A 13,123-nucleotide genomic window follows, 5' to 3' on the forward strand; every position below is an offset into this window, starting at 1 on the left:
GTTTCTGCTGGAGCATCCTGATAAAAGTGCATTGCAATAATCTAATATTGATGTAATAAAAGCGTGAACTAATTTTTCCGCATCTGGGAGGGATAAGGAATTTCTTAACTTAGCGAGGTTCCGAAGATGTAGGAAAGCTGTTCTTGTAATTTTACCTATATGCTGATCAAATGATAGATCTGAATCAATTATAACACCCAGATTTTTAGCTGATGAGCTCGGGAGAACAGGTAAGTCAAAATTATGTATTAAGTCTGATACCTTATTTATAGCAGGTTTTGGACCTAGAAGGAGAACCTCGTTTTTGTCGCTGTTTAGCAGAAGGAAATTGTATGACATCCAATGCTTCACTTCTTTAACACAGTCCTCCATTTTCTTTAGTGTTGGTTTGTTGCCTGGTTTGGCTGATATGTATAACTGTGTGTCATCTGCATAACTGTGGAAGGTAATGCCATGCCTGCTAATAACTCTGCCCAGTGGCAGCATGTATAATATGAATAGTAAAGGTCCTAAAATGGAGCCTTGGGGAACTCCAAATCTCATTTTTGTATGAGTAGAAGAAACATTATTTACGTTTAAAAACTGATAGCGATCAGTGAGGTAAGACTTAAACCATGATAGGGCTGTTCCTGTTATTCCAACTATGTTTTTTAATCTTTCAAGCAGAATAGTATGATCAATTGTATCGAAAGCTGCACTGAGGTCTAGTAGAACTAGCATGGATACGCAGCCTCGATCAGAGGCGAGAAGAAGGTCGTTTGTTATCTTAACTAAAGCTGTTTCGGTGCTATGGTGTGGCCTAAAACCAGATTGAAATTTTTCATATATGTTATTTTTTTGCAAGTATGACCTAAGTTGTTGGGCCACAACTTTTTCTAAGATCTTAGATATGAAGGGAAGGTTAGAGATGGGTCTGTAATTGGATAGTACACTAGGATCAAGATTCATTTTTTTGATCAGGGGCTTAATAACTGCTAGTTTAAATGCTTTGGGTATGTGACCTAGTCTAAGGGACGAATTTATGATTGTTAAAAGGGGATTGATTATGACTGGTAATACTTCTTTAAATAGTTTTGTTGGTATTGCATCAAGTGTGCAGGTCGTACAATTTGACGAGTAGATGATTTTCTCCAGTTCTAGCTGTGGTAGTGAGTCAAAGTCCTCTAGTCTTTCTTTTATGTTTTGTTCTATATCATCCACACCAGATGACAGACAGGCTGGATTTAGTAATATGGTATTTATTGTTTGTCTAATATTTTCAATCTTATTGTTAAAAAAGTCCACAAAAGCATTGCTGGTGTGAATGGCTGGGATCTGTGGATCAGTAGCTGCCCGATTGTTTGTAAGTTTAGAGATTACATTAAAGAGTGCTCTAGGATTGTGTTTATTATTTTCAATCAGTGAGGACAGATGTGCTGAACGTGCATTGACGAGTGCCCTTCTATATTGGATAAGGCTGTCTTTCCAGGCACAGTGAAATACTTCCAGTAATACTTCCAGTATACAAGTGTTTATTTTTTTTAATTTGATGATTATAACTGACAACTAATGAAAACCCCACAATCAGTATCTCAGAAAATTTGAATATTACTTAAGACCAATACAAAAAAAGGATTATTAGAAATGCTGGCCAACTGAAAAGTATGAGCATGTACAGCACTCAATACTTAGTTGGGGCTTCTTTTGACTGAATTACTGCAGCAATGTAGCATGGCATGGAGTCAATCAGTCTGTGGCACTGCTCAGGTGTTATGAGAGCCCAGGTTGCTCTGATAGTGGCCTTCAGCTCTTCTAGAGCATGTAGTGCTCTAAAAATTCCTGGTGGATGGCTGCATTGACCTTGGACCTCAGAAAACACGGTGGACCAACACCAGTAGATGACATGGCACCCCAAACCATCACTGACTGTGGACACACTGGACCTCAAGCAGTGTGGATTCTGTGCCTCTCCTCTCTTCCTCCAGACTCAGGGACCTTGATTTCCAAAGAAAATGCAAATTTTACTTTCATCAGAGAACATAACTTTGGACCACTCAGCAGCAGTCCAGTACTTTTTGTCATTAGTCCAGGCGAGACGCTTCTGACACTGTGTTTTGTTCAAGAGTGGCTTGACACAAGGAATGCGACAGCTGAAACCCATGTCTTGCATACGTCTGTGCGTGGTGGTTCTTGAAGCAGTGACTCCAGCTGCAGTCCAGTCTTTGTGAATCTCCCCTACATTTTTGAATGGGTTTTGTTTCACAGTTCTCTCCAGGGTGCTGTTATCCCTATTGATTGTACACTTTCTTCTACTACATAATTTCCTTCGCCTCTCTAATGTTCTTGGACACAGCTCTGTGAACAGCCAGCCTCTTTAGCAATGACGTTTTGTGTCTTGCCCTGCTTGTGTAAAGTGTCAATGGACGTCTTTTGGACGACTGTCAAGTCAGCAGTCTTCCCCATGATTGTGTAGCCTACAGAACTAGACTGAGAGGCCATTTAAAGGCCTTTGCAGATGTTTTGAATTAATTAGCTGATTACAGTGTGGCACCAAGTGTCTTCAATATTGAACATTTTCACAATATCCAAAATTTTCTGAGATACTGACTTTGGGGTTTTCATTAGTTGTCAGTTATAATGATCAAATTAAATCTTGGTTGGCTGCCGTTTCTGAAAAGGAACTGGCTCCAAGCACAAATTCAGGTAAGATTTATCATTTTACTGACACCATGCCACCATGACAGCATTCAGTGGTGATATGAATATCACTGCTCCTTTTTTACACACTCCATATGCCAAGCTGTATTCCACTACAACCTAAAGGCACCTTATTCCCCATGCACATATAAGGGCTTCTGCTTCCGGTTAGCTCTTCAGACATTGTTTACTGGACACTATTAGGTTCAAAAGAAGGTTTGTGTGCTTTTTAGAAAAGTTTCTTATCTGCACTCAAGGCCATTTTACTGTTCCACATAGTCCCTTTTCTTTCCATTAATTATGTTTTTGTTTTTCACATCCACATAGCCTTTGACAATCTCTTGACTAACACCTGGCTTCTCCCTGTCCTCACAAATACATCACACCCCTTAATTATTATATACTTAGAAACATAATAAAATAGACAAAAAACATCAAATGGTCAATTAATAGATGATTAATAGATGAGTATGTCATGCAACATCAGAATCCATATCTCTCAGGTCCTGTGAGAAAAGATAATGGTTGCTTAAATGATCTTAACACAAAAAAAAAAACATATATATATATATATATATATATATATATATATATATATATATATATATATATATATATATATTTGTGTAGGACAAAATTTTTAAAGTGAAATTGTGAGATAAATGAAAATCCCTTAAGTAACCTACACAATCAATGTAACAGGAAACTTCAGGATTGGAGACAGGGTCAGGGTGAAAGCCTCTGTTAGTTCTCCAAAATACGGATGGGGAAGTGCATCTCACAGAAGCATTGCTGTGGTTAAAGGTACAAACGTCTAGAGTTATTTATAGAATTGGAAAAAAAATGTTTCACATTTCTTCATTAAAGGAACACTATGTAATATTTTTATCTTAATGTTACAGCTTCAAATTCATTCTGATAATTCATTGCGAGGATATTAGCCTTTATTAGCGAGTATTAGCGAGGATAGAGCCTCTGTTGTTGATACTCTAGGCTCAGCACTGCAGTAACCTCACTATGTAACTTTCTGTGGAGGGTAGGAAACCACAAACCTCACTTCTCCTCCCCATTGATTTCAGTACAGTGCTATAAAAATGAATTCCAGTAGGGGGAGCCCCAGGAGCAGAAAAAAATTAATAAATACATTTTACCTAGTGTTCCTTTAAGTGGCAATATTAATTTACTTAAACCTGTAATTGTTTATGGTGCAATTAAGATAATTGTATTACATTTTCAGCTATTAATGGTGAAACAATGACAGTAGATTATCCTGAGCATAAATCTTGGAAAGCTGCAGTTTCTGAAATGGAGCTGGCCCCCAGCACTGACTCAGGTAAGAGTGATGGCAGGATACTTCTTGTTGTGTTAAATTAAAATCGAACAGGTTGGATGAATTATACTGACATTATAGACCCCTTGGGTCACTTTCTGTGAGGTGTTTGGAGGGTTCTCCCTGTGTTTGCATGTGTTTCTTCCAAATATTTCAGTTTTTGCCCACAATCAAGATTGATTGGTAAGATTGGTAAGATTGAGAGCAGGATACTTGCTGTTGTGTTGTTTTTTTGCAAATATTCCAGTTTTTTTCCCCACAATAAAAAAAAATACAAAACAAAAAAAAAAACTAGAGCCGCTAGCGGCTATCTGTGGGTTCAAGCACTAACTGGCTTAATATGGCAGTCAAGTCAAATCTGACAACTCCTGTACTATTGATTGATCAGAAGAGGATGTATTGACATTTGTGGCTAGGACAAAATTGTTAGACATTGAGCCAAGTAGGTATGTGCAGTGTCAGATTATTTGTAATAGGTGCTTGCGTTTGTGACGTGTGTTCTGCAGTTGCTGGGGTGTGTTTGTTTCTGTATGATGTCAGAGGGCCTTTGTGTGATGTATGTAATGTGTGAGCAGTGCTTTTAAAATCGAACTTCTTCAGAATAGTAATATTGTATATTACTATATACAATATATACTATAAACTTGTATATTACAGGTGCTGATCATAAAATTAGAATAGCATGAAAAAGTAGATTTATTTCAGTAATTCCATTCAAAGAGTTAAACTTGTATATTATACTCATTTATTACCCACAGACTGATATATCTCAAGTGTTTATTTCTTTTAATTTGATTATAACTAATCAGGAAATACCTTTTGTTATGGTTTGTTTTATTCTGATGTACTGAGTGAGGGTAAATGGCCACTTGAAGAGGTATAGGTTACTATAATTTTTAATTCTGATAAATACTCATATTTATATGGTATGACCATTGACGTGTGCAGGTGAAAAGGATCTTAACCTCCATATAGATCAACAAAACAATAGTTTAGTTTTGTAGGTCTATCTGGTGGTGAAAGAATTTACTACTGTAGCATAGTGTTGCTAAGCACTTAGTCTTTCAGGTTAGAAATGCACATACAGAACTATTTAAGGGAGTACTACTCTATGGATATTTTCCTAACATGGACATATGTGGTATCAGCCGATTCCTAAAGACCTGACCTATAATAATTATCAATAAAATGTTGAACTTTCATCACTATGGGGCTTACAGGCCCCTCCCAATAACAGAAATCCAGCATGAATTCTACAAATCACAAAGGCACCTATAACTCAAAACACTTTCCCCAAAAAATTCAAAACTGCACATGCTTGATCAGTACAAGGATCAGATGACATGATTAAATTGTGGTGCCACTGCAATCCTAGATGGCGCTATAACACAAAAAAGCCCATTTTAATCCGTTATTGTCCAATTGTAGCGCCCCCTTTCGGTGGATTGTAGTCAAAATTGGTCTTGATTGGGCATGACTTGTTTGAGTTACAACTGAAAGAATGTTTAAAGCTCCACACACTTCGATTAATTGATTTATTACAACAACAGTTTGTCCAAATGTGGAACTTTTTTGATAATTATTGTCCTACAGACTCTGCAGATTCTAACAAGGTCAATTATTTGGGAATAGAGTGAAATTCCACAGACTAGTTTGAAAAGATTCAATTTTAAACAACTGGCGATTGAGAAAACACAGTTGTTACAGCCTGTCTAGGTAAGCTGCAACATAAATTATAAAAAAAAAGAAATAATATGTGTCTCCCCCAACTCCTCACACTTCAATCCCACCAGACCAAGAAAACTACGCAAGGTCACCAGACTCCAGTCTCCAAATGTTTTATTGACTGCAAGATTATAATGGAAGCAAAACTTCAGGAGTGGTCTAAGCCTAAAATAAACAAAACCCCTTTCCACCCAACATATATAACTTACCTACCCATAAATAATAAAGAAAGAAATCACAAAAACATGACCTGACTCCCTAACATAAACAGAAGCAATTCAACCCCTTTAAAGAAAAGAAATAAGGCTACACCCCCTACAGCTTCCAACTTAGTAGGATAACTATTAGGTTAACACCACATTAGACAGCTAACTCACACACAATAGCATGAGCTGAATCACACACAATAGCATGTCAACATATGCACACACACAAGCCTTAGTCTGGCAAGAAGAAGCAATGGCAAGGAGGAAGAGGAGGAGCTTCTTTCAGTCATCCAGCAGGGCTTTATATCTGTTCCGCCTTAATCCTGTCAGCCAACCGGAGCACGGTTCCAGCAGCAAATCAGCAGCAGCACCTGTGGCATTTACTCAGTGTAGAGAAACACAACACAAATAAGTCACTAGACGTAACAACAGTGCATTTTGCAAACACTTGCAAATACAAAGTTGTGAGGCCCTCTGCAGAGTATACAGAGAAGTAGAATGCGTATCGATATGCTTAATTTTCTCTGAGATATATAATATTTTCTTGATATAGTGCCCCCTAATGGCTATTGTTACGAAACTTTTTATGCACTTAGGAAGTGCCCCCAAGGACATACCATTCAAATCCTATGATGATTGGACCTTGTTAAGGTTGTCAAACAGCTGCTCACATCTGATTGGCTGATGACGATCACAATTTTGCCCGAATCAAATTGTCCTTAATTTTCCAGTTATAGCCTTGCCCACAGAAGCAGCATGCCAAACGGCATTCTGATCTGACTTGCAGATGCTGAGATATAAACTTATAGCATTTACAGCGCCCCCTATATGAATATTGGCTCCTCCTTTGACATGCTACCTCAGAATCATATCTGGAAGTAGCATATGAAATTTGAACACATTTGAGTAAAATATGAAATTGTTATAAATTTGTAAGTAAAACATATGATAAGCTGAAGAGATTCATTTGCATATGGCGGCCATATTGAATCCAAATTTCAACTTTTTTTTGATAATTATTAACCATCAGACTCCTGTATATATTTTGGCACCAAGCTCAAGAGAATTGGACAAAAATCTCCAGACTAGTTCACAAAAGTAGGTTATGCACAAGTTCCTTTCCCATGGTCTTCGGAATATATCTAACTTATCTTGCTGGTACTGCATCTCTAGGTAGCAGTGTAATCAATTAATAACCTATGCAACCTGTTGCTGTCTAATTGTAGCGCCCCCTTTCTGTGCAATGTGATCATATTTAGCACGCTACTTCAGAGTAATGACATACATATGTGTACTAAGTTATGTTTGATTTAGGTGAAGTTTGTTGTAGTTATAGCTCAAAGAGTGCATGGAGCCCCGCCCATGCATATTTGTTAAATTACTGCCGCAACAGCGTGTCAAAAGTTCCAACTTTTTAAAATAATTATTGACCTACAGTCTATACAGATTGCAAAAATACTAGTTGTTGATTGATAAGACAAATTTCCAGGGAGGAGTTCGTAAAGCTCCATTTTCACATACCTGACTATTGTGGATAAACTATGCATTTTTTGACAGTAGTTGCAATTGCAAAGTTGTAAGACACTATGCAGAGTATGCAATAAAGCAAACTGCTTGTCAATATGTTTATACTTGGCTGAGATATTCCATATTTACATGTTGAAAAATTTAATTGCGCCCCCTAGTGGTTATCGTAATGAAAACTTTTATGTGCTCAGGAAGTGGTGCCATGGACATACCATGCAAGTCTCATGAGGATAGGACCTTGTTAAGGTCATGAAACAGCTGCTGAAATTTGATTGGCCGATGGCAGCCATGCTTTTTTGAATATGACATCATCGTCATAGAATCTGAGTCAGCTCATTACCCACTACATGCATACCAAGCGGCATGTCAATGGGACAATCCGGTGAAGCGTAACAAATTTTTTGTTGTTATAGCGCCCCCTAGGCTTGCAGTTGCACAAACAAGTACTCATGTCTTCCAGCCCTTATAGGGATCAAGCATGTGAAGTATCGTAACTTTCAGAGAAAGTGTTTGTGAGTTATAGCTGTATTTGTCTGATTTTTGGAACGCAAGCTCCACCCCTGTATTTGGGCGGAGTCTGGAAGCCGACCAGTGATGAAATTCCAACTTTTTTGCATAATTATTAAAGTTCAGGTTCGTAGGATTCTGCTGATACCACGTATGTCCATATTGGGTACATTTCCAGAGACTAGTTTGTGCTCAAAAATGTGCGCATATTTACATATTAAGCAAATTAGCTCAAAATCTAAGTAGGCGGAGCTTATGGGTTCTTGAGGCTTTTTTGTAGGGTCTGACCTGAGGAATCAGGGAAAAAAATAATTTCGTCTCTACGCCACACGGGGTAGGAGATAAAGCGCAACCATTAGGCCGATCGGGCTGATTCTTTGTGCCTGAGTAGCGGGAGGGTTAACTACCAGTTGACCAAACGACAAGTCTGTAGGACCTACGGTTTGGGCTGCCCATCGCGTTTCATCAGAGAAAAAGAAAAGAAGAAAGAAAAAAAAACTGAAAAAAAAGCGGAAAAAACAGAACAAAAACAATAGGGCTCCAGCACTTGCAGTGCTTGGACCCCTAATAAGAAAAACTGTAACAAATACAATAGGGTTCTACGCACTGAGTGCTTGAACCCTAATCAAACAAAGCAACACACGTTAGATATGTCTATTTAGATAATGGTTCCAGGTAGGCTCTGGAGCCACAGTGACCCTGAACTGGATAAGCGGTTTCAGATAATGAATGAATGAATGAATGAATGAATGAATGTTCATTAATCCATTGATTCTAATCTTTTACAGACACCTTACAGAGCCCTGTACTGTCCTCACACTCTGCCGTCTCTCCAGGAGAAACTGTTCAGATCAAATGTACTTCACCCATCTCAGAGTACACTTCTGCAGAATACCGTTTATACAGAGATGGGAGAACTATACAAACCCAAACAGCTGAATCTTCAACAACATTTAGTTTCACAGTGGACTCCTCAAGTCAAGGCCAGTACAGCTGTGACTATTCCTACTGGAGACGTTCTTGTATCAGATCATCCAGGAGCAACTCTATCAGCATTACTGTGGGTAAGGGCACACACAATGACTCAGTACATTTTAACACAGTTCGATATTGTAATGACTTCAGCAAAAATTACTTTACAATATTATACACCTTTAACACAAGTAAACACCTTGTCTGCCATGTCATTTGGGCAAACACTGCTCTATAGAGTAATTTATGGAGAGAGTAGAAAACCACCCACTCCCTCCCCTTCCCTAATGATTTCACTACAGTGAAGTAATAATTAATTACACTAGGTGGAGCCCCAGGAGCAAAAAACCCATCTCTTACCTAGAGTTCCTTTAACATGGAAAGGAGAGTTCTAATAAGAAGTTAACTGAAGCTGACATGCAGGGTACAGAGTGTGTGTTAGTGCAACAAAGAGCAGAACACAACACGACTGTTAAAACGTCTGAACTTAACGGTGAAAAGAAATGATAAACAATAGCACAGTTCACTAGGTTCCTGACAGCTCCACTACAAACAAATTGCTCCATTTAATGAACAGAAAGGTCTGAGAGATGGAGGCGGGTTCTGCAGAGACCTTGAGTGTGGGTTGTGTCTAGTTGTATTAAGAAAACTGTACTTGGCATGAACTAGTATTCCTTTATGTTTAAATATGCCTTCAACATACACTCGTGGTATGAGAAGAACCTGTTTGACTTTGAGGAGAGAATGTATTTGTAGTTACTTCTTACAATCAGAAGTGCAGACCTCCTCTTTATGAGGAGATTAAACTAAGAGAGAACAATGAGGAACAGGGAGGAGACGGGGAAATGCTGAGGTGCCCCGTCAAGGAGAAAGGAACATAGAGTTTGAAATTTATATTAAATAACAATGTAAGGAGGGGCTTTAAGAATGATCATCTTCCCAAAGACATTTACAGGGTGCCCCTAAGGACACAGAAAAAAACACCCATCTGAAAAAATACTGATCCTGATTTTAGACACAAGATTTAAGGCAAGAGCAAAACCTGTTTGGCCATGGTTCCCCACTTCTTTCTAAAACTGGATCACCGTCTTTTATATGGGTGTTTTCTGTCTCTTGCTTTTGGGACGCCCTGCACTAGGTCCATTAGGTTGTAGACTGAGGGGAAAATAAATAACAGTATTTGGGCCTGTATTCTGCGTGGGAGTGAGTCCCCCAAAAGAAATCTGAGTGGATTAAACAGCTGTTCTTGGGTTGTTCTGAGATTAGTGCTGAATTTTATATGAATAGACAGCATGAAAGGAGATGTTCCACACTTGATCTAGTCGTACTCCTAAAGGAACTCCAGAGTGCACTTGTAAAATGTAATTCTGTTAAAATAAATCAGTCACATTTAGACACATTTTGACAATTGTTTTGGTAAATCTCATGGTAAAACCTGTTCCTTTTCCAGTAACTCTACCCACTCCACGGATCTCTCTCCATTCCTCAAGAGAGGTCACATGGGGAGAGAAGGTTGATATCAGCTGCTCTGTAGAAACCAAGTTCACAGGTGGATCCTTCTCTCTGATAAAGAGCTCTGGATCATTTAGAGAAACCAAGAGTGGGACCTCAGTCACCTTCAGTTTAACAAAAGTGGACTTTGTTCATGAGGGGTCTTACTACTGCCAATACCAGACCAGAGTCTCCAGTCGAGATTTCAGCTCTCCTCAGAGCAGCTCTGTTCGTTTCTCTGTTGTGGGTAAGATGGGTCTTGTTTGTAGTTCCTGTCAAATCTGAGCCATCATTTGCTGTTTCATATTCGAGTCCCTCTTGTTTTTAAGTGAACCTGCTGCAGCCCAACATCTCCTTCAGTTCTTCTCCTGATGGAGACTTCCACTGGTGGCTTCAAAGCTCAGAGGTGACCAGGGGACACAGCTTCTCCATCATCTGCTTCACAGAGCCACAGTATCCAGGGGGATCCTTCCACTTGGAGTTCAATGGATCCAGCATCACCAGAACACAGTCAGCTGTGAATCACTCAGCCTTCTTCTTCTTTCCTGAGGCAGATTTCACCCACCAAGGAAGCTACAGCTGTGTTTATGAAGTAGCCGTGTCTACACGCACCTTTACCTCCAGTTCCACTCCATTACTGAGCGTCACAGTGAAAGGTAAAGTCTAATAAAGTACTAATATTTGTTCATTCATTCATTCATTATCTGTAACCGCTTATCCAATTCAGGGTCGCAGTGGGTCCAGAGCCTACCTGGAATCATTGGGCGCAAGGCGGGAATACACCCTGGAGGCCAGTCCTTCACAGGGCAACACAGACACACACACACATTCACACACACTCACACCTACGGACACTTTTGAGTCGCCAATCCACCTGCAACGTGTGTTTTTGGACTGTGGGAGGAAACCGGAGCACCCAGAGGAAACCCACGCGTATACGGGGAGAACACACCAACTCCTCACACCGTGCCGCCCTTATTTGTTCATTATGTTCCTAAATGTGAAGTTAGAAATTTGAAGTGAGGTAAGTTTTGATGGTGATTTCTCCTGCAGCATCCCCTGTTCCCATCATCGCCTCAGGAGTGTCAGCAGGACTGTTCCTCATATTAGTGCCTATCATCATTTACTTCATAAAGAGAAGCAAAAGACAAGAAGTTCATCAGATGGATGTAAATATGGATCCCAGACATCGTAAGTACAGACTTTTCTGAATTTATAATATTCTTCTGGGGCTTTGCTGTTAACTTTATTATTAAAATAATATCTGTTATCAGTTTAGAAAAATGTAGGATTATACTATGATAACACCAAACACACAATTCTTCTGTAGGAGCTAAAAACACGTATGGAATAACTGGAGGGAACAATGAGGCAGAAGATGAAGACGATTATGAAAATGCAGAGGCAATTTTTTACCACAAAGAAGACTCAGATGATTCTGAAGGAGACTACATCAATGTAAACACTGACAAAGTGAATAAAGCAGTGAAGAAAAACAAAGCAGGTGATCAAACAAGCTCTGTGTAAATCTTGTTCCCTGAAATATTCTGAAATATTAAACTATTCATTATCGTAGCCGGAATTAAAGGAAGCTCAGGCACTTTTACTGAAACTCCTGTCTCTTGGGAAACCATTACAACAAACAATAAATTGTTATTCTGTAGCATGTGCTTTCCCAGGTGATTTTATATCTCTTTAATTAATTTACTTTGACAATCAATCCCCAGGTATCAGCAACAGATATTGGATTGAAGATGAAAAGGAAGAGACAGAGGAAGACGATTATGAAAATCAGGAAGCCATTGTCCATCAGGAAGAGGACTCGGACAATGATGACTATGTTGATATAGATGCAGAGGCAGAGAAAACTGCAGTGGACAATGACTATTAGGATGAGCAAATTTATTGAAATGTGTAGTATGGGAAATTAAAGATCACTTTTAATCAAGTTAACACATGTGAACGCATGAATGTAAGACGTTAATAAATATTTTGATTAATTAATCACTTTACTCAATTTGGACACATTCCTCCCATATTTCACACTTTTAACAGAGTCTGTATTAGCGGTGGTGTTTGGTGTAAACACAGCATCACTACTGTTGATTTCATTTTATGTAATACATTTACATACATTTTTATGTAATATATTTATATGTAATAAATATCATAAACTTGATAAGACCTTATCACAGACCTGATAACTCTGTCTCTCACACAGACACACACACAAACACACACACACACACACACACACACACACACAGAGCTCCTGTTTTTCTGTTTGAGCTGATAACTGCATATTTAAGTTTCTGTCTGATACTAAAACTCTCCCTGAAACTTTTACTGAGCAAACTAAGAAATTCTAATGAAAAAATCATCAAAACTACCCTGAGTAAAAGTAAAGGGATTCCTCTCACCAGTTTGACAGCACCATTAAAAACATTAGGATAAAACATTCTTATGTATAATGACAGGCAGTTTACACCAAGTTGCCTCTAAATTCAGATGTATTTGCCTAATGCTTTCCACTGGTTGTTAAAGCTTCTTAGTTAATTTAAAGAAACAGTCAGTCATTCTCTTTAATGGTTCTTCAATTTATATTTAAGCCATTATACTGACACCTAGTGGACTTGATTTGTCAGAGATTCTGTAGTAAATCTATTTTAAATACAGCCATACTCCATAT

General features: G+C 38.6%; 1 protein-coding gene across 1 annotated transcript; it reads left to right on the plus strand.

Annotated features, from left to right (window-relative positions):
* Positions 1 to 10,588: 10,588 nt before the first annotated feature.
* LOC136664462 (uncharacterized) lies at positions 10,589 to 12,506 on the plus strand. The gene is made up of 5 exons (XM_066641643.1): positions 10,589 to 10,681; positions 10,778 to 11,090; positions 11,488 to 11,625; positions 11,765 to 11,938; positions 12,162 to 12,506. Exons 1-5 carry the CDS (start codon positions 10,589 to 10,591, stop codon positions 12,323 to 12,325), a joined length of 882 nt encoding a protein of 293 aa, XP_066497740.1. The 3' UTR covers positions 12,326 to 12,506.
* Positions 12,507 to 13,123: the final 617 nt, after the last annotated feature.

The sequence above is a fragment of the Hoplias malabaricus genome, chromosome 13, assembly GCF_029633855.1.
Source record: "Hoplias malabaricus isolate fHopMal1 chromosome 13, fHopMal1.hap1, whole genome shotgun sequence".
Taxonomy (NCBI): Eukaryota; Metazoa; Chordata; class Actinopteri; order Characiformes; family Erythrinidae; genus Hoplias; species Hoplias malabaricus.

What these genes read in the sequence shown, in the direction of transcription:
- LOC136664462 (XM_066641643.1), top strand. Translation starts at nt 10,589, where the DNA reads ATGAGGGGTCTTACTACTGCCAATACCAGACCAGAGTCTCCAGTCGAG. An exon ending in AAATATGGATCCCAGACATC is followed by an intron (nt 11,626 to 11,764) that starts GTAAGTACAGAC and finishes ATTCTTCTGTAG; the next exon opens with GAGCTAAAAACACGTATGGA. An exon ending in AGTGAAGAAAAACAAAGCAG is followed by an intron (nt 11,939 to 12,161) that starts GTGATCAAACAA and finishes ATCAATCCCCAG; the next exon opens with GTATCAGCAACAGATATTGG.